The sequence below is a fragment of the Galendromus occidentalis genome, unplaced genomic scaffold, assembly GCF_000255335.2.
Source record: "Galendromus occidentalis unplaced genomic scaffold, Mocc_1.1 scf7180000077488, whole genome shotgun sequence".
In the NCBI taxonomy this organism is placed as follows: domain Eukaryota; kingdom Metazoa; phylum Arthropoda; class Arachnida; order Mesostigmata; family Phytoseiidae; genus Galendromus; species Galendromus occidentalis.
The window spans coordinates 966,473-990,979 of NW_003805476.1; the positions used below are offsets into that span (position 1 = coordinate 966,473).

At 51.7% G+C, this 24,507-nt stretch overlaps 1 protein-coding gene across 1 annotated transcript; it reads right to left on the minus strand.

The window, feature by feature from the left end:
- Nucleotides 1-4,801: 4,801 nt before the first annotated feature.
- Nucleotides 4,802-24,507, minus strand: LOC100903521 (protein sax-3). The gene is made up of 10 exons (XM_029112282.1): nucleotides 24,245-24,507; nucleotides 15,332-15,598; nucleotides 14,458-14,588; nucleotides 12,671-12,830; nucleotides 6,646-6,942; nucleotides 6,289-6,540; nucleotides 5,902-6,136; nucleotides 5,674-5,787; nucleotides 5,320-5,575; nucleotides 4,802-5,056 (listed from the first exon to the last, which is right to left on the minus strand). Exons 1-10 carry the CDS (start codon nucleotides 24,312-24,314, stop codon nucleotides 4,802-4,804), a joined length of 2,037 nt encoding a protein of 678 aa, XP_028968115.1. The 5' UTR covers nucleotides 24,315-24,507.

The following is a 24,507-nucleotide window of genomic DNA, read 5'->3' on the forward strand; positions in this document are numbered from 1 at the left end:
TCGATCGGCATGGAACGAGACTACAAACGGCGGGAAGCGAAACAAGATATTGAAAGATATATTTAGAGCGCCGCTCCGCGCTACTTCCAAAGTTCAGGGCGTGTGCCCTTATTGCTCGGTCGGCATTCTACGTCAGGGGATCTCAGCCGATCCGACTCTTCTTCCGGTGACGCAGAGACCACTGTGATAACTTCATGGATATTTCCCGAGTGGAACCGGGACTCACTTACTCAGACTCGGATTCCCAACAGGCGGGCGGTCATATGAGCTTCGCTCCATGGAAAACCATTTGCGCCCATATGTGTAACCCATATGTTCCATAACCCACATGTATGAATTTTGAGCATTGCGGTTTTGAGAAAATGTGGGTGTAATCAATGTGATCGTCGGCCTGAGCTCCGAGTGTGATCGGGCCGAATGCCCCGAACATCTCTCAAGTTCGACGATTTCCCCGTGTCCATCTCGGCGAGCTGAGCTTCGAGGCGATTAGCTGAAGTGTTCTGCATCGAAACCAGATCGACTGGACGGCGTCTTAACGTCACAGTGACTGCCATGATAATCGAGCCTTCGACAGCTCTCCATGACCGAGGGCGTCTGAGCTTCGAGACAAAAGGAGGAAAGTTTCTCCTTAAAGTGAGGAAGTTGTACGAGCGATCCACCGGAGAGCGCTTCTTTGTCATTATCGAATCCATCAACATAAGTACCACATGGCAAAAGGAGCGTCCGAAGTTTCTATCGCCGAGGAGCGTGCGCGCATCATCATTCTAATAACTCGTCGTTTTATAAACTACTGCAGGTTTTCCATGATTATATTCGTGCTGCACATTTCACATATGGACTCGATGACAGGGATTGTTTGGTTGGGACCTTTGTTTATTCTGGTGGATCTCGAAGCCAGCAGACTGTCGGTTCAAAAAGAAGTCTGTATGGAAGTTGCGGAGCTTTTCCACCGGCTCTCGGAGTTTTCCCCAAACGCGTCATTAATGAATATTATCCGTCATCTCTCTCTCTTCAGTATAAGATTCTCGCCCCGTGCGTTTTTTTCTCGCTAAGATTAGAGGGTCTGACAGATCAATGCCATGATGCTCTCATTTTTGGCGAGACTTCATCACTCTGACCAAGACAGGTTTCTCTGCGCTTTCGTCCCGAATACCGCTTTGCCCATGCGGGATGCTTTCCCCCGCTCTATAAACGTTGTATCAAGATAGCTAAATATAAAACGTGAGCATTCATAACCATGTTAAAACATCTCGAGGAAAAACTGGTAAAAAAAATTAGAGACGACAAACAAGAACGACGACTTATTAATGGTGACAGAACGGCACTGTACAGAAGAACAAAGAGCGACTCTGTCGATGTCGAAAGGCAGCTCGTTCAGCGATGCACTGACTTAAAGTGTCTCAAGAGTGAGTTTCTCCTCATCTCTCGTTCGTTGAGAGCTTCCCATTAAGAGGATGCTCGCGCCCGTTTGTCCAAGACTGCACGACGGGAAAACATTCCAGGCTCGTTGTTCCAGAGGAGAGGCAACCTGGAGAGACATCGAAAGAGGAAGAGGGAGAAGAAGCGATTCCAAGAATCGAGCTTCGTTGATCCGGGCCACTCTAAATGCGACGGGCCGCGTCCGTCGAGGGAAATTCCAAATCATTTGTTTCGTTCTCTTAGTAGGGGAAGCGAAAAGGAAAACTTCAAGCGACTCTAAATTTAGAAACTCGGATGAGCTCTGGAAAGGGAATCTGCGTCCCGTAGCCCTTCGACCAGCTGGAGCTAATTGCTGGGGCCGAATCGGGTCGGACAACTCAAAGAAAATGCTCTTAGTTAGTTGGAATTTGCTGTCTGCACGAAGGACGTCATTGCTGGCAATATTCCGCCTGGCGGAGAACAGACCTTGGAGGGCTCTCTCAGTCGTTTCTGAGAGCCTCGGCCTTCTTCCTGCGAATCTCGGATCCTTCGAAGAACCTGTTCGGGTGATATCGGAACATCGGAAAAGCGAATATTCTTGCCCGTGACTGTCGCCTGGGCGCTCTCGCTTCCGCCGGACAATGTGGTGGGCGATCCGCAGCCATTAGTTGATTTCATGTATGCTCACAGTGGATCTCATCGAGGATCAATCAAGTCTTCCTACATATGTCTATTCATGAGATCAGTAGATAACACGCTTGGCCAAATCGAGAGCGAATCGACAAACCTGGAAACGCACTCACGCATGAAGCTAAACGATTCGTGCATCGGTCGTGCAAGAAATATCTAATAGCTACGAATGCCACGAGCCCCTCAGCCCCTCAGATCTTCACGCTGTTCAGGCAGGACTTCGATGAGGGCAAGCGCACTCCCGCTGCGAGATCGATCGGAAACCTTTTTCCCGACTTAGCTCATTTTCCGCCGTCCGCGATCAAACCCCGGGTACCAACGTAAATTAATCTGCGATCCAAGAGACGCGGGGTGGCCCATATCTGAAGTCTGGATCCCCCGCCCGCTCTCACGCGGAATCGAGGGACATCCATCGTCTTGAGGGAGGGAGCCGTTTTTTCCGGATCGCGACACGAAGAGACACTGCAAGCTCTCTGATCAAATGAGGCGAAGGCGAGAGCCATTTGTGGCGGCGCCTGCGTTCCGGAGGACCCGACGCCAAATGCTTCACCATGATCGCTTAATCGAGTTTGAATTCGTTCCGGTTGAAAATGTTCGTTCAAACTTCTGGCAAATCTTCCGAACGATCAAGAACTGAAAATGAAGCCAGTCAGCAGAAGGCGCTCGACGGCCGAAACTTGATGAACAGAGTTTGCGCAAGAGTTATCGAACGAGAGCGAGCGCTATGTAGTTTGAGGGGACGACGCCGACGTCTGGTCCGCCGGTCGGTCAGACGGTCCACCGCCCCCGGATCCGCCTCGTCAGCTCCGACTAACAGCGGAGCCATCATCGGCGAGAGCCGCCGTCCGAGCTAAGGCAGTGAGAGTTAAAAATCAGTTTCGTTTTCGAAAGCCCCGTTCAATCGTGCGAAAAGGGAGAGGTAGACCACCACCTTCAAGTGTAACGAGGACACAGACGAACGCAGCAGCCTTCGTTTCTACGTTGTTCTCGAGCTGGTTCGTGCTTCACGGGTCGTTTGGAAATGAAAGAGAAGAAACATTGAGGAACCTCCCGTCACCGCCGCCCGGTAAACGTTTGCCGCTGTCAGGGGATCCTAATTGCAAGCACGGATGTGCAGCTCGGGAAATTGATCCCTGGGGACTTTCGCGCGCTCTGGATCATCCTCGATAGCTCAGAGTTCGACATTCGGAGTTCTCCGCTTCGCTTCCCGAGCTTTCCTCTGTTCCTGCTCCGGCTCGGTAGCGAGAATGCCGATTCTGCGATCTTCCACCGGCTCATTCCAGGCGGCGAGGAACGCTGACCTTGATCGCAAATAACATATTCATGCTTCGAATATGCCTTTCGATCGGTCCCGAGTTCACTTTCAAGCTCTGAGGTAGCGCACTTTGTAACGCGGAAATCTCTGCGAGGTTCGGCCTCGCACCCCTTGTCAATAAGAATAAATGGAATCCCTAAAGTAACTCAAATATCGAATGGTCTTACGCTCCTGTCGAACGAAAATAAATCAGGACCGTGTCCAGTTCCCTGGTTTGGATCGATTTCCATTCCAAAACTTCGAGAGCTCTGCTCGGAATGGTCCATACCGAAATCAGACGACCTTCGCTGACGGAACCAGAGTTTGATTAACTCCGTATAGTCGGCGGGGACCGGTCCGACGAGCAATCTACGGATTCATCGAGAGAGCGAGGACAGAGGCGCAAGCAACCGTCTCTACCCTCGGCCCGACCGGAGGAATCGGGACACCGCTCCGCCTCGAATACCCAAGATCCGGAGGTCCAGAGCGTTTTTGCGGACCATGTTTTTCTACCTTCTTGAAAGAGGACCGATCGAATCGATTCGACGGGAACTAATAATTGAGAAAGTTGCTCCCGGACGAAGATGTGTTTTTTCATTGAGCTTTTTTTGCGGCTCGCTCTTTATTCTCGTGTGGGCTCCTTGTTTTTGCATCTTGCTCAGCAGACGTATATTTCCTCGGCAAACTAATTAGGAAGAGTTGCAAGAAACGAGCGACGCATACGACAGTCGAGCGAAAGCTCGGACGTGATACTTGCATTCAAAGACGTATCTCGCTCCGCTGTCGAAAAGTTTCGGAACCGACAAAAAATGTTTTGACACGTTGCGATGAGCGGGCAAGACCTCATTTGAATCATGGAGGACAGCACCGTCAAGCTCCATGGACTTCGCGGAGCTGGTGAAATGCCGCCCTTCGATGCATTCGAGTCGATCGAAATTAGTGCGAAAACGGGATCCGGGGACGGAACAAAAATGAAGGAAACAATTCGTTTGCGTTGAGTCATGCTTCCATTTTTTATTTACATTGCGAATCGATGAACATGGATTTTGTGATCTACCAAACTAAATTGTGTATCTTACAAGATGGCGACTGCGTAGTGACCCAACCGGCTGACCATTCCTATCAGATAACCTCACATTCCTCAATACTCTCAAATATTCCGCTCGTTGATCTGCAGCTGATTGATTTCTTGCTCTTCCTCCACGAGCTGCGTTGACTACCTAACATTCATTTCATTCTCTTCTTTCTGTATCACAGGCAACGTATTTTTGTTCGCACGGTCAGTGTCGACATCGATAGTCTCTGTCGAATCAACAAGCTGGTCTGCAACGTTGACGATGCTTCTCTGAGATAAACTCAACTTCAAAACGAAATGTTTCAGAGAGAAAGACTTCTGCGACCTGCCTCTAGAAAGAATGCTCACAGTTGGATTTGTCTCGAGACCAAGTAATCCGTACTCGGCATCTCTTTCCTTGAGAATTTCAACTGCGGGGTTTGGGGCAGCGACGCCGACGGGGGTGGCGCTCGTCTTCGGTAGTTGTTGAGTTGAGAGACCTCACTTTCGTCGTCCACGTCCTCCGGAACTAAACTGTATATGGGTTCCGTGTTGTCCTCACAGCTCGTGGTCTCCTGAACTCGCACTCTCGTAGGACGTGAACTGCTCCGACTCGAGCGCTGCGGAATTCGTAGATAGAATTTATTGGGGCTTCGTTTCGTCTCGGTCAGAGCCAGTCGAAGCGAGGCTCCTCGACGGGCTCGCAAGCGGCCATCACTGACAAGTAAATAAGGAACATCCATCCTGACACTGCCGCGCTTCCACCTTCGCGCTCACTATATCGGCGTTACTTCCTGTTTTGAGAACAGAAAGTGCGAGCAGGGAGAAGGGAACAACGAGAAAGACAAAAACAAAAGAAAGGGGAAGGAATTACGGTACGAACCCCGCTCCTCTGACCGAAGCTGGACGTCTCGCTCGAACTCGTTCCGCTGTTCGAGTAGCCTCCTTGGAGAAGATTCTCCAGCTCGTGGGCTCCCTGAGCGCCTCCGTTCACTGGAAAAGCCCTTCGATGGACTCCGGTTCCGGTTTCGTTTCGCGGCAGACCGACGACGAGGGTCGTTGACGCATACGGACCCGGCATGGAAACCTCTGGCTTATTGGCACACGGTCGCTGAGGCTCGCTGAGAGGCGCGCATTCCCTAAATGTATGCGTGAAATGACGTGTCACTTAGGAAGTCTCTTTGTCTCGACGAACCTCAGCTGACAAGGCCGACAGTGGGCGACTCTTATTACTCACATGGGGTAATTACAATCCATGATATTGAGTTTATTTTCGTAAAGGACCATTTTCTCACGTCCAGGCGGATAGTAGTACTCCGTAGTGGTAGGATGGGCCAGAGCAGCGAAGAAACTGCGAACGGCGCCAATTCGTCCGTAAGTTATAGGGGAAACTGGAGTTACGTGACGCTCCTCGTAATGGTACTAAAATCGCCCTAGTTCGCGAGCTTCCCGAGCGCGTACTTACTTTATGTCTCCGCCCTTTGCGACGGGCACCTCCGTGACGGCAGAAGTTTTGTTCCGCATTTTCCGTAGGACCAGCAAGATTGTGACTGCCACACAAATCAGAATGAGACACAAGATCGCCGAAACTAACAGCAGTAGCCACGGCGACTCTACGAGATCAAGCAGCAGATGACGGTCGCTCCGATGCTCGGCGCCTCCACGAGAAACTTCCACACGGGCAGTGGCTGTGATTGTATCTACACGAATCGAGCAAGAGGAGAAAATTTAGGATTCGCGCCTGGGGCTTGTTGACATCACTGGAATCTCGTTTCCATTTTCCGCGGCACGAGTCTGGCTGAGTGCACTCAGGGAAGGCCTACTGCTGGAAAAAAAATAAAAATCAACTTACCAATGGCTGAAAGAGCGGTGCAGATGTACACCCCCGAGTCTTCGAGTCCGAGTCGGGGAATCAGCAACGTGCCGAACGCATCGACCGAAAGCCGTCCATACGTGTTGTTTGGGAAGAGCAGTTTGCCCGGCTGGGAGTCTCTGCTCCAATAAACGTCCGGTCTCGGATTGCCCGATGCTGCGCAGCGTAGAGCCACGGACGCTCCCATCGAGACGTGTTGACTCGACGGAATCACAGCGAATTGCGGTCGATCTATGGTGAGGATTCGGTGAGTTTCAGAAGCGATCCCGAATCCGGAGGCCGCTCTCGGCGGCCGTCGATTCTCCCTGATTTTATCAATGACCGATCGCCACTTACAGTGTACAGTTAGCCGGGACGTTGACGTGGCTCTGCCGGCAGCGTTCTCGGCCTCGCACGTATAGTTTCCGTGGTCGTCCGGGTTCACGTCGCTTATTTCCAGAGTCGACGTTGTGGACCCTCTAGACTCTTCTAACGCGAGGATCAAGCGGTCGTCGCCGTTCAGCTCTCGAGTGCCGTGCCGCCAACGTACTCTGGGTGATGGATCTCCACCGGCCGTGCAGACGAATCGAACGCTCGCGTGTTCTTTAGCGAGTACGGTTTCGTCCTTGGGTGGAGTGACGATGTGGGGCTTACCTGAAAGAATGAAAATCCCATCACAATTAGCCACAATTGAACAAACACACGAGCGAGCTCACAAATTGAGCTCGCAATTTACTCTAGTCCCGACTCGTTAAGAACGAGTCAAGCCGCTGAATCGAATCATCGCGAGGCGGCCGCACCGAATGTTCGCCTCAAAAGCGAGCAGAAGAAAGTCGAGGGCGCGCTGGAGTGTGCGGGAAAACATGCAATATACTCGTTTTGCTACTAATTATGGCTGCTGCTTCCCGGGAGTCTCTGCTGTTCGCGGAAACAACAACAACACTCTTATTAACAATCGCAGGAATCGTAATGCCGCCACCGTCGTCGCCGTCTCCGATGGAAGAGGTGTATACGCTCGGAAGGAAACTCGCTCGCTCCGGCAGCGATTTCGCCGGAGCTGCGACTCTGCTCGTTGGTTGGTCTGCCTCGTTCGCAGCGATGTTTGGAGCTATGACCGCGCGGATGATTGTTCATTTGAAAGCGAACCAAAAGCGCGCGATCAACCTAAACCGATGTAGCGATCGCGGCGGCCGACCGGCCAAATCGCGCATCTGTTGGCGGATATCTCACAACGGAGTCTGTTGTTGCATGCGCCGGATAACTCGCTTTGTGCATCACAGAAGACAGAAAATTAATGTCGAACCAACGAACGGGCGGACGAGCTGCTTGGACGCACGGGCGGACAACAGTCGCTTGTTGTACACGGAACGAGCAAGGTAAAAATAACACTCACGTTCGTGAATGGATCGAGCACCCACAACACGCCGCATTCTTGAGGCAGTGGAACAACAAGGGCGACATCAGCGATGACGTCGGCAAGGTGACATTACGACTTTTGCTAGAAATGTTCTGGCTCCAGAATCCCGACCTCGATGCCATCCCGCAAATTATGACGTCAGGTATCGAGATCGTGCCGTCGAAGAGCCCGTCCGGAGCTCCCGAGTGTTTGCCAAGGCGACACCATCACCGGGATCAGGGATATGATATGAGCACAACTTTCCACTTTTGAGGTGGAGCGAGAAGAAAATAATTGTGAAAATGATTCTTTCCTCTTACTAACGTCTCATGGATTTCGCTAACGCCCCCAAAGGCCTGCATTTAAATTGGGGGGACGATATCATCGAGGTTCATTGAGCCTGTGAAACGGCAGAGCATTCAAATTTCCGTCGCGCCTAGCTACTGGAATCTCGAAAAACCTCAACCTCGTTTTTCGGAGACTCCTCCCCTGGCTACACAGACTACGTTCAATGTCTCCTAAGGGAATTCCGGATCGAAATCGCTGACTCGGAATGGGAACGCATCGAATCCCGAAATGGGATCGGAGGATGCCGCTTCTCGCTGCGGGAATTCTTCAAACCCGGTCCGTCCCGTGGGTTCTGAACAAAAGCTCGGCAACGATTACATATAATTTTCCCTCCTCTTGTATGATATATCGGAAGTCGACGTCCTGCTGGAGACCTTCCAAGAGACTTCGATCATGGACACTTATTCTCAACGAGACCGCGCAACTCGACTCGCATGAAGCCCTAAGCGTCTCGGCGCATGGAGCCCGGGGCGTCCTCAATGAAGAGCAGATGAGTTCCTCGCGCGGTTGCACCAGAGAATCGAACACCGTACACATCGATTCGGATCCCGAGCTCTCCAGCAGGATCTCGCATAACCCGTTCCCCCTCCGCCCCGAATCTTGTGAGCATCGCATATCACGTTCCTCATCAGGAGGATCAGCTCAGGACGAGGAGACGGTAATGCAAGTACGATATCGGATGCCCCCCCCCCTCCTCTAGCCTGACGTATGTACACCTGACGATAACGCAGACATCACGTGTAATGATCGGCGGTGCTTTTGTTCAGCCCGGCGAGCTATCCCAGCCCGAAACGGCGACCGAATGAGCATATTGCATGAAACGTGTATTGGGCTCGCTGTTGGTTTTGTTTGTTCCCTGTGTTATAGTTGCCACCGCCGCGCCGGCAGTGCGGTGCTGCCATCACCGCTAGTCACAGCTGTCATCGCTTCTCTGATTGTATGACTGATTGATCGCGGGGCTCAGCGTTCGGAGATCGATGTAGCCATCCGTCAATGCAACGTGTCTCCATGGCTTTGGCGTGATCTGCTTTCACCACACCGACGAGCCAACCACTCACTTTGGCCCCTGACTGGTTAGGCGGCGCGGCGACGGCGATCCAATCGAACAAAGACGCGCATGGACTCCTCGGAATAGGAAGGAAAGCTCTTCTTGCACAATCGCTCGGTATCGGTCCGAGTCTCGATCGCTGCGTACGGAGTGTTCTCGGTCTGGGCAAACAACTCGAGCATGCGGAGCCTTCGTCCTTGAGTTCGATGGCTTTCTCCACGCACGGGAGCGAATTCGTGGCTCGCAGCCCCAATAATAATCATCATGTGGACGGTGCTGGCGGAGGAAGTCAACGGATCCGCGTCGTCCAGCTCATCGGAACGAGTTTTTCAAGAAATCGTCCCGGAGGACGGTCTGAGCGTGCGGATGAAAATACGAATCGTGACCCAATATGGCTGGGACGGATGTCTTTGTTTCTGAAATCTGCACTCTCCCGATACGGCGCGCCGCGGCGGGAAAACTTGTTTCTTCGCGGATAGTAATTGATCATTGAAGACTGTTCGTTACCCACTATTGGCTTCTAATTGAGTTTTTGCGCTCTGTTCGGGAGAGGGGCGGTCAGCGTCGGATCTCCCGAGCCTTCTGCCCTCATTTCCTAGTCGGAGCTACGATTTGCAAGGCTACTCGTTGGTACCGAAAATTGAAATGTTCGAGGGAGGGAGCACATTGTATATCCACAACAAAACAGAACAAAGGCTCCCAGAATCCTTTGAGACTGCTGTCGATTCGAATTTCCCCCCACGAGGAGCTGCTGTCAGCAGCAAAGTATTGTCCCGTTCGTTAAAACGCCACAACCTGTTCAGCGCCCTGGGTCGGATGGCATGGAAAAGCATATCGACTTGATTCCTATTCTCCGACTGGATGCTAGATGCCGACTGTCGGACTGAGCTTTTCGATGCTGAAAAATTGATGCGAGTTGACATCGTCGCAAGCGAGCGATTTTTTTTCCTCGACGAACGCATCCCTTCCTCGACGAGGCTCACTTGGGAGTGAGATAGAACATTCATACGGCTCGAAGTCGACCGGGATATGCGTGAGTGGTCGCCAAGAGTAGGAATTCACGCGCCTTCTGACGTGCCTTACCCGCCGAAGAATTTTCTTTTTGTTCTGAAGCCATGGCGTGGCGCATTGAATTCCGATGAGCAGCTGCGAATCTCAAGTAGCGGTTCCGTAGCATAAAATTCGACAGAATTTTATACAGAACACAAATGACCTTTGGCCCTTGGGTTTCGGCGGAGCTACAGAACAGCTGACAGCGAGCGGTAGTGGCGGCCGGTCGATCGACTCGACCATGCGATCCGCCGGCCGGGAAAATTCGGAGATGCCGTCGCTACCTCTGGATAGACAAGAAGTCGGTCCAACAACAACAACAGCAGCAGAACCATTTATAACTCCGTCGAAGTCTTAACAAAGTCTCAGATCAGCTCTCTTCTGCTACGCCCGTCGTCGTGAACCGGGACGACGTCTGTGTGGCGATGTTTTCATTCTGACAACGTCATCCTGTTTTAACGACTCGTCAGCTCTCCGAAAACTACGTCGATTGAGAATCAATTATTCTTCGTTGGAAGCCTTGGGTTCTCATGATAAGTCCCTCATTGCCTGGGTCCGAATACGACTGAATCTTTCCCTCTCGAATCGTCAAGATCATCGCCGGGAAGAGGGCTCGCAGAATTCCTGACAACGTCGCTGGAGGCTTCCAAGTTACCATGTCAGAAATGGCTAGCTGCCGGCGGCGTTGATTGACGGGTAGACCACTTGCTGAATAGGTGGGGAACGCGGGACGGGCGTAGATTGGAAGCGGGCTAGGGGGAGGGGTGGGGGCTGTAAAGTTGAAATTCCTCGTTTCAAATTCTCGTTACCTGGACACAAAGTTCGTAGCCGGCGATGGTTCGAAGCTTGACAGGCCACCGAGACCGAGGAAAACTCAGGGATCTGGGCTGGGAGTTGGGAACGTTCGGAAAATGAATATATGACGACACAACCTCACACCATCTGCTACAAAAGCGACTCAAGGAATATATGGATGTTATGTATGCGGGTGACGACATCCCTCGAAGGGCAAGACAGCGACGACGACGACGACAACGACGTCAGCCAAGGTAACGACGTCGACGACCTCAGTAAGCGACCAACGAACGTCGTTGCATCAACCGTCCAGCTGGAGCGAATACCCGTGCTCTCGGAAGAGCCGTCATCACATTAAGGTATGTGCTGCCGCTTACGGAATGCTCAAGTGAAATCAGCCGATGCTTGCCGCCGCCCCAGCGCGATACGATCCACTACGACGACGGCCAAAACCGTCGTGCTGGCTGTGTGTACGTTTTACGCACACACAACGTACGTAGTGGCACGTATTAGAAAGTAGCGTCGTCTAGTGCAAACAATGAGCAGCGAGCTACAAGATTGTACACTCAGGTAGTAATTGATCAAGCCGCTTCGACTGTAGTAGCTGTTGTCGTAGCTCGCGCTCGGCAAGAATCTGCGCGACCCGACAGGAACGATGCGGCGGCAAGCGTAAGGCAAACGGAGGAGGAGGGCAAGGCACACGACGGGGGGGCGGGGCGAGGGCAACAGAACCTGTACCCTCATGACGCATTCATCCGGAAATCAACGAGTGGACCCAGACCCCGTTACGGAAATTGCATCTCGGGCGACAGTGTTCGTCTGAAAAGGTTTTCTCCCGCTCTCTCCCTCCTGTCGCCATCCAACGTCATCGTATATCTTCTCCGCATTGCTGCTCGCATGTCTGAAATATTTTGCTCTTTTTTCCGTACGTCGAACCTGGAACCGTACTCAACCCAATGAGTTTCCCCTCGCTTGCCATTCCATGCACTATTTCAATGTCCTGTCTTTTTTCTTCTCAATAATTCTCTCTGGAACTATTTTCGAGCAAAGGATGCTTGGCGGATTCGATATGCCCCGGGCTCGCGTCGCGCAAAGTCTTTCGAGGAGCTCGCTCCGGCCTACTCCCGGCTGGTCCCAACGAAGACCGATGGGAACATGCGGCCCGTAGATTAATATTCATTCATTTCCACGGATCTTGGCGCCACAGAAATCCGATCTCAACAATCAATTTCGCGGAGCGATAATCGTTGAGGCCGCAGGTTGCGCGGAAAGCAGATATTGCTCATCGATAGGCCGAACTCATCTACAAAACACACACTGAACTATGCCTGATGAGAATTTATCTCTCCCCTTCTCCCTATATGAAATCCAATTCAGCCTCAAGCTACAGTGGGCCGATATATTGGATAGAGATTGCTGTCGTCGGCCGACCATCGAGCGGTTGCCGACGAGCGGAAGCTCCCGAGCTGAGCAAGCGATCCAGCCAACGACAAACGTCAGAAGATTTCTCATCAGATAGACCCGACCGGATCCCGGCTCTAAGGGCCGCATATTGAATTAATCTGCCACCATGATATGACAAATTCGAAATTAAATCAGGCTGGCGAATATCGAGCTCGTTTGACGAAGCGCTTCGTTAGGGGCGAGAATCCGTAGATCGATATAAAATAAGATGAACGCTAATGAAAATAATAAAAGGAGAAATCTCGAGTCAGCCCCGTGATTGGAAGAGTTACGAAACTTACTCGTTAGCTTGACTTTGAGTTTGGCGGGAGCTGTTTCTCGAGTACCCACGATGTTCTCCGCCTTACACACATAATCTCCCTGATCGTTAGCTCGCACTTCAGAAATGAGCAGATTGTCTCCCTGGAGCCGGAGTCGGCTCCGGCCCGTGCCGACGTTCACCTGGAATGTACAATGGATTAGCTGAAGGGAGAATACGAAGGAAAATGAGGGTTCGTTTATCGGTTGGTTCTTGTGTTCGTTCACCGAACCAAATACACAACGCAGAAAAAAAAACGCGGGGAAAAGGGAAGGAAGCAGCAACGAACGACAACGGCGCCGATCACGGCGTCTTCTGTCGAGTTGAACGAATACCGAAGGCATTTATCAAGAGGCTGCCAAACCAACGGATATAATCTTATCTCGATACTCCGTCAATTAAGATGTCTTCAAATGAGGGCAGGTCTTCCGAACTTATCCTCGGATCTAAGTCTCCTCATTATCCCACTTGTTCTACTTTTTCTCGGTAATTTAATAAAGATTTCCTGCCGTGATAGAGCGAGCAGCAGAGGGTTGAAAGTTCGAGTCAATTATTTTTCTCGCGGTCGCTCGACATGTGCGCATTAAAATAGCCGAGTGTTCCCCCAGCCTATGGATTCCATGAACCCTGGGACGAACTAGTGACGCTCTCCGACAGGGAGCTGGAAGTCCGCGGATTCTAGTCGATTCCAATCGCAATCGAAGGGAACACCCTCAGCAATGGTCGCGAGCGCGACGCCAGTAGTGTCGACACCGCAAATCTTTTTTTCTACCTCAGGTTCGCTGCCAGCCTTCGAGCCGAGCGAGAATCCCAGCAAGCCGGATCAAGCCAAACTGAATCGCTTGTCGGGGATCAAGCTGTCAACGGGCCGGGCATGTTGGGCCGCTCTGTCTCCTATGCGCCTTCTCCACCGCCTGCCTGCCCGCCAGTCAGCCAGCCGCTTTCTCTCTACGGAGGACGAAAATCTACGAATCTGCGATGGAAATGTCGTCGGATAGAATGCGTTCGCTAAGCAGCCAGGAACCTGCTATGAAAATACAGTCGAGCCTGCGGTCAAAGCCCAGAGCCTCGGAGATCAGCGAAATATGGAAAAAGGATGTTGATGCCGCTACCGATGATGTTGATCATGATGAAGAGCTATCTGCCGCGCGCCATCGGGACTTCTAGAGGGAGCCGAAGAAAGAATATGCCCAAAATGGTGGCGCTCTTTCTGTTATGATGAGCAATTAGCAAAAAACAGCTTCCGCTCTGTCATCATCGATTATCGTGTGGGTGAGCGAATGTCGACCGGAGACGGACGGGCAGACGAACGGACCAACTGACTGACTGACTGGCCGGCTGACCGAATGAGTGAGTGTAAGAGCCTGAATGCGAGCATGTGAGACTCCGTTGTGACCATAGAGAACACGGAGGATGAACAACTCCACCACAAGGAAGAAAAGCAACGAGCTCGATCTGGTGCAGTGCCAGAGCGAGCCAGTGCTTCCGAAGCACCAACCGACACGGCGGACGCGTTCGACATGGGGGACCAAGGAAACCTTTCCTACGAGAAACGTTCCCATGGCTGCCATGAGCACTCGTCACGAGCCGACGATAGGGGTAGCGGGGAACATACATTTGCTCGTAAGGGATGAGGGGAAAGATTCGCAGAGATGGCCGAAGCTCCTTATGAAGTGGGAAAGGAGGCGCTGAGAGCGGCCATGTAATGCACTCAACGGAAGTGGCTCGTCATGCTATGAACTCTTGATGCAAGCTGCAGATTGTACTTACGGGCACGCCTTCCTTCAGCCATTCGACGTCCGGTTTGGGAAGACCTGACGGTGGGGTACATTCGAGAACGACCGAACCTCCGATCGACGCTTCTGTTGACCTGGGCTTCACGGTGAATTCCTCCCGTAAATCTGGAAATTTCGAATTGAAAGGGTCTCAGTCGATCACGGAGCCTCGATACCCATTGAAGTCGGAAAACTTTCTGATGATTCGATGGAGTCGCCATTTCTCATTCGCATACAAGTTAAGGCGGGACCAAGAATAAGAGAAATTCCATCCTCCTACATCCGCGTGAAAGAGCCTTATCGATCCCATTTCGAGTCGTGTACGCACATATGAGCATTCGTAAGGATGGCAATGTGGGCGAGAAAGTTTCGACACCTTTGCACTGACATTCATTCGCGTGCCTCGCCGCGTTCCGGCCACAAGCGAAAATTGTTTTGGCAGCTCTGAAGAATTATTCGCTACAAATCGCATAGCTCCGTGTTGAGCCCGTACACGTTTCAACGGGATTTCGCATTGACCGTAAGTCGATACGCTGAACTCGGAAACGGCAATCGTCGAAGACCACCCACGGAACGAGATGGGAACGGTTCAATACCACTGCTCGCTCGGGCTGGTCTGGTCGCTCTGTCGGCTGGAGGGCTGCTATGAAATATATTTTCCTTCAGTTTTGGGATATCGAAATACACGACTAGACGCGACTGGAAGTCGAAAAGAATGACAGCAGCCACGCTCGCCGAGCCCCCGGACGACCACCGCATCTCGTGAATCTGACACGATTCCGACGACGGCAGTGTCTGTGACCTCTACGGTCTCGAGCAAAGAAAAAATACAACGGCAAGGAGCCAAGTAAACAGCCCGTCCTACTCACATGCAATGTTGAGCGTCGCGTTGTTGCTGCGTACAGATTTGCCGTTCTCAGCCACTCCTTCGCACCAATACACTCCTGTGTCATGGGTTAGCACCGAAAGGATGAATAAGGTGCCCAGCGAAACGGTGGTTCCTCCGTTGGAAGTGACAGCTCGGCCTTTGTGGAACCAATTAATGCGCTTCGCACCTTGCACGTTGCAGCTCAGCTGAGCAGGGTCGTGCCTAAGCGCTACGACGTCCGAAGGATGCTCGATGACGACTAACTCCTCTGGAAGGAGAAAAGCGATACATTCTAATTAATGGCTGTCTCATATTTATTATTTCTATCAATTATTATCGTTCCTACAGGCTTGGTCTTCAGGCCTCATTTATCAGAGCAGAAGATACCTAATTAATCGCTTATCACTTGTCGGATTCGCCGGCTTACACTAACGATGGTCTGCGCCGACTCCCCTCACGACTTGTCACTCGTCATCCATTGAATAACGCTTGCTCGACACAGATTCAAAGCTATCCGCGCAGTCAGATAACTCTTCGGGAATTCCGGAAGTCGAGGACAGACAACGATTCTCATGGTGGTCGTAGGCGTGGCGCCCGGCGGGAGAATACGACCGGGCGGAAGGTTTAGGGAAAGCTCGGGGGTGCAGGAGGAGAGACGGAGTACCGTTTTGAATTTGTTTAATAATCCTAGCGGCAGTCGTTAGCGCTAGTTAGCTCGCCAGAGATTGGTCATTAGGCCCTCATGGCGTAGCTGGCGGCCTGTGCGGCTCTGAAATTTCAACCGATGGCGACCGGGATGTGCAGAGATTGTTCCTCTTCCGGTCCACAGTTCTCTTTCGGAGTGTTCGCCGCTGCCGTCTCTCCGTGATGCGTCCACCCGTTTCGAAAACTTCGCTCGAGCGGCAGCGATATGCGAAATGGATTCCGGCGCTATGCGCGGTACTTGATTCTTCAGCTCTCACTTATCAATCTTCTGCGCCAGGATCATAGAATTCGGGAGAAATTCCACTAAAGATCGATATTTCAGAATGGTTTCTTATTCCGAATGGAGAGCGTGCTCAGTCAATTTATGTCTCGCTTATCTCTGCCTCACTGCGAGTTCGTGTGTCGACGACGCGCCACGCGCGAAATCGGTAGCCCAGATTTAAACGACCCACAGGGAGCACCAACAGGAGAAAAATGATCGGCCGGCGGGTCACACTCGTACATGGCTCATAAGTTTTCTGTGATCCGACTTGAATCAACGATGCCTCGATTCCGGCTCCGTTTCGGATCATTCAGAAGCCGTATCGCTTTGTAGCGACCGTAAAAACCAAGATACCGAGGGAATAAATTCTGACATTACAAGCAACTATGCATTTATCGAGGATTCCTATAAACGTATTCTCGATCCGGACAGGGTAGATATTCTACAAGTCTACTCGCTAAGGCCAAAACTTTGCCGAAGAGCTTGTGGTCGAATATTTCCTCCGACGGTTGTGCTCACGTGGGCTTAGCAAGATATAGAACGATTGAAACTTGGGGACTTTGTCGGGACCGTGCCTTAATGGGCAAAGCAATGCACAGAAACCGAGTCCAAAACGCGGCATTATCAATCAAGAGCAGAGGAATAGAAGCAGGAAAGTCATTATTATTTCCAGAATCACATCGCGCTAGTCGACGCAGCCTTTCGGTTATCCGCCCTTCATCAAAATCCTGTTTCATTTCAGAAGGGAATCGGCTTTACTCGCTCGAAACAATCTCTGATCCAGATGACGGCGCGGACACAGGGAAATGTCGACGGGCGGATCACGGGGAACAAGAGTGTCATCGAGAAAAAATCTGGAGAAAAACCGCTTAATGTCCATAAATTTCCTGCGAGCGATAAGCGCTCGCCTCGTGACATCAATCCCTGTCCGGGTATTCGTCTTTTGCTCTGCGTAAACGCTCGCGGCCTCGGTTAGTGCTCGGAGGAACGCGATCGACCGCGCGTATTCGACAACGGCACGACTTCTCATTCTAGTGGTCTGGATCAGTCTTCGGTGCTTGTGTCGTTCTGCCACCGAATAGGGACGGAGTCTAGTCTATCGCTGATCCCCTCATCCAGAACCGCGGAAATTCCAGAGGAAATCTCTGAAAAATCAGACTGCACAAACGTTTTGCTCGACGTCCATTCCAAGAGAAACCGGAGTATCTCCGTGAGGATGAACTCAATCATGGAAAACTTGCATGGCCCGTCAACGTTAGCGCCCCCGCAGGATCAGATCTCGTGTCCGAGTGAAATTTCAGTGTCAGGTCCGACTGAGCTTCAAAACGAGGATCTCTCGCTCGCGTAGGATGCGAAAGACGAATGTCGTCTTCCCTCATCCGCTTTCGCACTGTGGGGTTTCGTCAGCTCCCGCCTTCGCGAGACGTTCATTAAAAAATCCGAAGCGATATCCCCGATCGGAATAAGGACAGATTCTTCTTCCCCGATATCAGATGTCATCATTACAGCGACCGGGGAATTTCCTTGCTCATTGTCGTCTCCACCACGGCTTGTGTTTATCACCTCGGATGGACGCGCTGGATCGTCCATCGTGCGACGAGCTAGTCGGTTCGAGTCGCTATTCCTCATAGAATGTCATTCCATCATCGACCAAGGTCATCGTGATTCCCGTCACGCTGAACGTACTGACTTGCTGCCGCTCTGTGAGATTCGCTCATTTGCAGGTTCCTCGCTCGAACCTCTCGGATGCAACGGGCTAGATGACTCCCGGAATCAACAGCCAGGGAATGCCGGAGAGTGAGCCCATGCCATTCCCGGGGCTTCCAGCGGTCCGAGCCTCATCAAGGACACAATATTCGAGACTCGATCTTCAGGAATGGCGACTGTTTGTTTCTTGCCCGGGCCATTTTTCCCGAATTCGATGTACACGTGTTCGTCTCCATGCTCCAGCCCTCGGTCCTGCCTACTTTCTCATGCGTATTTCAGTGGGCAGAGCATCGGTTGCCTGGCCGCTGCGATGTGAGAAACTGTAACATCTACTCGATTGGCGGAGCCGCTCGAGCCCATCGAAGAGAAAGCAGCACAAGAGACGGCTCCTGTCAAAAGCCTTAAACCTCAAAAGTGCCATCAACGAATGCGCCACCGCCGACTACGAAAACTGACGAACGGACCGACCGACGTCGCTATTCTTAAATAGCGACATATGGCAGCAGAACAATTGTTTCTCAGAACAGCGCTGCTGCTGTCAGATCGGCAAACCAACTTGTTTGAATCTCTCCCCCTATTCCACCTCTTTTCTCTCCGTTGCGCGAGTTTTCTCCTTTCGGATGCCAAAACCCAAATGGAATCAAGCATCGACCTAACTCCGTGTTGTCAGTGTGGCGGATGACTGGTCGGCTGGTGGGTTGCTTGACTGACTGACTTCTTGGTTTTCTTTGACTGAGAGAACAGTGACTTATTCCTTTGGTTTCTCTATATTTTCCACCATTCCGCGATCTCTCTCCGTGCTATCTGGTCGGGTAAGCATTCGCGGAATGTTGGAAATTCGTTTAAAAGGGTCGCGGATCTTATTCTCGAACGAACTTCTTCTCTCCAGCGCATGCCGAGGTCGGATCGGATCAGATCCGGGAAGCACTGAATTCTCGATCGGAACCAGCGGCTTGAAACTGCCCGAATCTCGAGCCCGAAGCCCACCGCAGGAGCAATAATTTTGTTCGCGCACAGGTAAGGAAGATGTTATAAATCGAGTATACAGCTGCGAAGATTAATTCGAAGTAATCCGCGAAACGAAGGCAGCAGGAGAGATCATAACGGCATCGATGATGATGATGCACGGCTTCACTTTCACATTTGGGCAAATTGCACTTAGAAAAGCGAGAAGAACGAAGCATCGCTCAGATTTTTGGCAGCATCGGTTCAAACGGAGCGAAGGACGATCGGTCGAACGAGCAGTCGATACGTCAAGTACGGATGAAGATTGAAGACCCACAGGCGAGCAAGTGGTCGCGGCCGGCCCGTCCGTGAATCCGCGCGGACGATGGAGCGGTCGAACGAGCGACCGGCACCTCGAAGTCTTCATCCGACTGACTTGTGAGACAAACTCCCACTAGTATACGAGGAGGCGATGAGGCACCGGATTTCGAAGGCATTTAGGCAACAAAGCGCCAAGCAACAATAACTCCATGTATTTTAATGCGGCAACCGTAGACTTTCCTGCTTTGGCAGGTCGTTGCCGCCAACACCGCGCCGCCCGACCGGCCGCCATTAGGTTCTTCTCGCTTGGCGTCGATTACGCCTAAAGGCTTTGATGCCAAAATGACGGATCTGTAGTAGCGAGATACCGTGGTTGACTCGCGAGACGACTTGCCGAGGCTCGTCTCTTTTGGACCGGATCGCAATTTAGCCGTTCGGTTTCAGAAAAACTGCTCTGGGAGAACGGGATATTTCTCGCTGGTCTTTCATCGATCGCTGCGAGACCGGACAAGTTTGCTTTCCTCGTACCCAAATTAAATGCTGATGACTCCGGTCTCGCTTAGCTCCGCGCAAATAAGCTGACCTGGGCATCAACACTTCCGATCTGCTATCGAGAAGATGTTAATCACGCCTAAGCCAAAGGAGGAGTCTAATGAGCTGCCGACGACGCGGGAAGGATCTCGAAAACCTCTGGCCCTATCCGAGAAAGCTTGGTTTTATTGGAGACTGCCTCGATATCCGATGCGGAGTCGGCGCAAAGGTCTCGAAGAACGTTGAGGCAAACGGGAAGTTCCGAGCAGCAAGACGGAAGCTAATCCCGGAGGAGGCTTCAATGAGGAGCTTGCTTGCATGGGAGCGTACCATGCCGGAGAAGCATCCGAGAGGCTTCCGAACGTAATTCCGTCTCCGACCTCACTGCGGAAACCAACAAGCGCCACGACTGGAATTGCGTCAGAGTTGAATCGCTTTTTTCCCATCCGTGGCTAGCTGATGACCTCGGGTACCCTCCGAACAGCTCATGGGCCGACCTTTGAAGATGTCGAGACGGGCTTTCTGTTTGAGTAGCCCCGATTGAAAGATCTCTGGTGACTCATTGACTGAGACACGGATCGAGAATGCAGATAGAATCTGAGGGACGAGAAAACGAGTTTACGGCTCCGCCGAGAAAAAGCCAATTATACATATATACTTCCGAACCCCAGGCGGCGAATGGATACGAAGTCTGTTGGAATTCTGAATTCAATTAAACGCCCTCAGCGAGGTCCACAGTTGGGAGACGACGGCACGAGCACGTTGTGGAGCGTGAAACTTGCTCAAGCACGGAGATTTTTCAAGGTTTTCCAAGGTCAGGCTTCTGCTCTGATCCGAGCCGTAGGACTCGAACGCCAGCTGCCGGTTACGGCCGCTCCAACAGCTTAGCCACGCGACCGGGCGCATCTTTCCTGTGTTCCGCCACCTGACGACATATGGACGGGCGAAGATGGAGGCTCAGAGACCACCGGACAGAGGGACAGAACTTCTGGATTCTGCGGTTTCAGTTTCGTCTCGACAAACGTTTTCTTAGCTCGACACACACGCGGCACCGGCCTGGTTTACATTCCACAATCTGCTCCGCATTGATCCGGCATCGAGTTTATAAAATATTCGGGTATCCTACGATCGGATATCCTATCAATGATTTATGGAGGAATGAAACACCTAATATTCGGATGAACGTCTGATTCAGCGTGAAAACAGTCCGGTCGTGTGGATCGCGGCCCAGAATCCGGCAATTACGACCATGAACATCGGAGAAGGATGCGGGGATTTGTGAAATGGGAGAATTCGGCATGCGAGTTGATAGTGAGCGGATTAAAGGTTTCTATGACCCGCGGGCCACGGCCTATGTTTTTCCAACCGCTCCGTGGACTTCCTCCACTCCGAGTCTCGGAGGCACACCATCCAAAACTGCGTCGAATTCGGCTGAGGTGTGTCTATGCAGCTTTCGGTTAGATCCATTCATCGGAGCTATCCGTGGAAACGGTCGGAATTCCGAATAAAATTTCCGAGTAGAAAGGACGGTCCTTTCGGAAGAATGGGCTGGGGCTGAATCCATCCCGCCTGCGGAACGTTTCCGTTCCCGGCGGCTCCCTGTTAGAAAAATCGTCAGACTAAAGAGGATTTACAATAAATTAATTTTCTCGCTGGTGCATCAGCGAGCGTGCAATGCAGCCGCGGCTGATCTTCTCGGAATCCGACTCGGATCCGATTCGTGTTCATCCGAATTCAGGAAATCCACCTCCCGGACTGAATTTCTCGCCCTTCCCGTCGTTGCGTAATACCGGTCTGATTGTGAGTGAACCGTCGACTGCCTGTCACACCGGTTGACTGAATCGTCGAGACTGCACGGTAGCTACTCCAATTTCTCAACCACCTCCGCCGGTCTGTACCGGGAAGAAACGTCCCTGCGGCTCCGGAAGGCTATCGATCGCGCGGAAAGCAGCAATTCAGGTTTCGTGAATAGGAACGAAACAGGCAGAGGGCGAGAGGTTGCCAAATACGCGAAACGAACCCCATAATTGAGGGGCTCAGCGGTGCCAATGCCGCACTCAACTTTCGGCGAATAATCAAGCTATTAGGAGCGCCAATACCGACCAGACCAACACCTTCGCGAGGCGTATTGAGAAGGAACGCCTCCCATCCTACCGAGTCGGCAGTATGCATCGGAAAAGGACAACATGGCACCGATGAACAATGGCGAGGGTCGGTGCGAGCTGACGGTTCTGCGGGCGGGCGGGTAATTACAGGGGAACAGTGACACCTAAGAATCGGAGTTTCTGACACATGAGTAATTTCGTGCGCTTTGACGTTGAAAAGTTCCAACGTGACCACCGGGCGCGTCAAAGTCAATGACGACCGACTGACGAGGCGGGTCAGTCTCCCTGCAACCTACAAGGCACGTCCAAATACGTCCGGAGGCATCAGCTGACGCGCGAACTCGTGTATACGAACGGAGGACAAACATTGCTCACAAACCTCCGAACGCTAATGTGGGGCGAAGGACCCTCATTGACTTCGAGGACGACAAGCTTTCCTGATGTTTCCGGGTCTTCTTTTGCCTCGTGTGGGTGCGCGACTGGACAGGGGAAAAGGGAACGGCGTGTGACTTTGCGTATGCGAGAGTTAGAGTACGAGATGTTGTTTGCAGCTGGGACCAACCCATTACGGCTGCTCACAAAGAAGCAAAACGAGGAGACGCATAAGCCACGACGCGACGTGCCCTCAACGTCCTCCCTCCGTCAGACATCAGCCATCGTTCCGTTGGCAAACCAGTTAGCCAGGGATGGCAAGCGGCTGAGACAGTCTCTAACGAGCAAGAAGCCGAAATATTTAATCAATGCCGTGTCTGTACACAGGATTCGCTCGCGCTTGAAAATTCCCGCCCGCCTCCTCTGCCCATCTCTCGTCGACAAGAGCGGGCTCAAGGAACAGGAACGGATCGACGACGAGAACGAGCCGAAAACATGGCTCCTGGTCTCCACCCAATAGATTCTGTTCGCGCGACAGGCCAAGACATCTGGCTTGTTTTTTTTTCTCATTCCGATGTCGTTGGACTAATGATGTTATAATATTCGATAGCGACGTGAAGGTCGGTGCTCGACCCAAGGAGGACCTAATCTGAGTGATCAAGTTTTTTGGTTTATGCGACGCGAAAAGGAGAACGCCACCGACCGACGTATGAAGGTCGACGGCTCGTGCAGCTTCAATGTCGAAGGACCTCGGAGCCCCGTACTGGTGAGGAGACCTGGTGGTCTGAGTTAGCTTTGTACGGCAAGCCATCGCCTAAGCGGTGACATCTCTGCTATCATGACCGACGCAGCATTGTTTTTAGATAAATTTTTGTGACGGGTCTCGCGAAGAGCTTCGGATAAAAAACCGTCTGCTACTCTCTGCAAGATTTCTTCCGGAGGAATGACTCTTTGTTTTGTGCTGTGAGAGTCAATCAGCGTTCGGGCAGCCTGCGTTCGGCCAGACTGTACTAGAACTATTTTTTCCATGCTTGAGAGTTTTTTCCACCTCTGCCTCAAAATGAGAATGTGACTCTCGGGTTGTTCACTCAGAGCGTCTCATGAGGATTGTTTCGTTTTCCATGTTATTTTTTCTCTCGTGCCAATAAATCATGAGTCAGGTTCGCTTCCGAGATCTGGTCCTCCGTTTGCTCACATATTTCCCGTCTCCTCCTGCCGCGAGAGACATCGGTTTATGTTACCGAATAGTGGTCTCTCTCAGAGAGTTTGGACGATAAGGGAAGATATGTTTCGGGCAAACATCGTGAAGCTTTCATAGAAGATACCAGCGGTCGAGATCGCCGTTCAGCTCGGAATCTTCGAACATATGTATGTGAATATCTTCCACAGTGTTCCTTTCCGACTGTTCGACGATTTACTGGGTTTGATTAACGTTGGTATTGCGCTCGTAATCGATCACAAGCGAACGACGCCGATTCACGTCGAGGTCCGTCGGCAAGACCATTCGGATCCTTACCGTGTCCAGATCCATCGATCACGAAATTATTTTCCGGCGTTCGGGCCATAGATACTTTTTCCATTCATGGGGGGTAACTCGTTGAGATTGAGCGAGGAAATTCCTCCGCTTTTTCTCGGAGAGCAGCTCCTCCGAACACCACCATAGTGGAGCTTGCGGCACGCGGGGATGCCAGATGCGATCGAGGAATGGTTCGATAGAATTATCACAAACGGTTGCTCTCAACCGATATTCCCAACGTCGCGCGCCGGAAAAACCGTCGCTTCGACTCCTTGTGGCGACATAAGCGACCCCATTGGAGTGGTAATCGGAAAGCGATATGACGATATGACCGTCCATTAATCGTCCCGTTCATTGGATAAGTATGATTGTCAATTACTAGGTGTCAGTAGGTGTCGCTTGCAGCTGTAGGAATCACGTTGCAGGCTGGAAAACCCAATATTGATTTACCTTTAGCGGCTCGGACGTGGGTAATCAAGACGAAGAAAAATAATCGCGGTGCTAACCAAACCGGAATCATTGCCACAGCAAAATAAACGTATCCAATCGGATAACACTCAAATTCTGTTCGGATCAGTCAACTCATGTTCACCCCGCCGCCTGCTTGCGAGCGAAATTTGAAAGATCACTGCACCACCTGCACGGCACACGGGCGAACTAATAAGCACGAGACTTTAGTGTCAACGAACAAAGTGACAAGCTCCTTCCTCTAG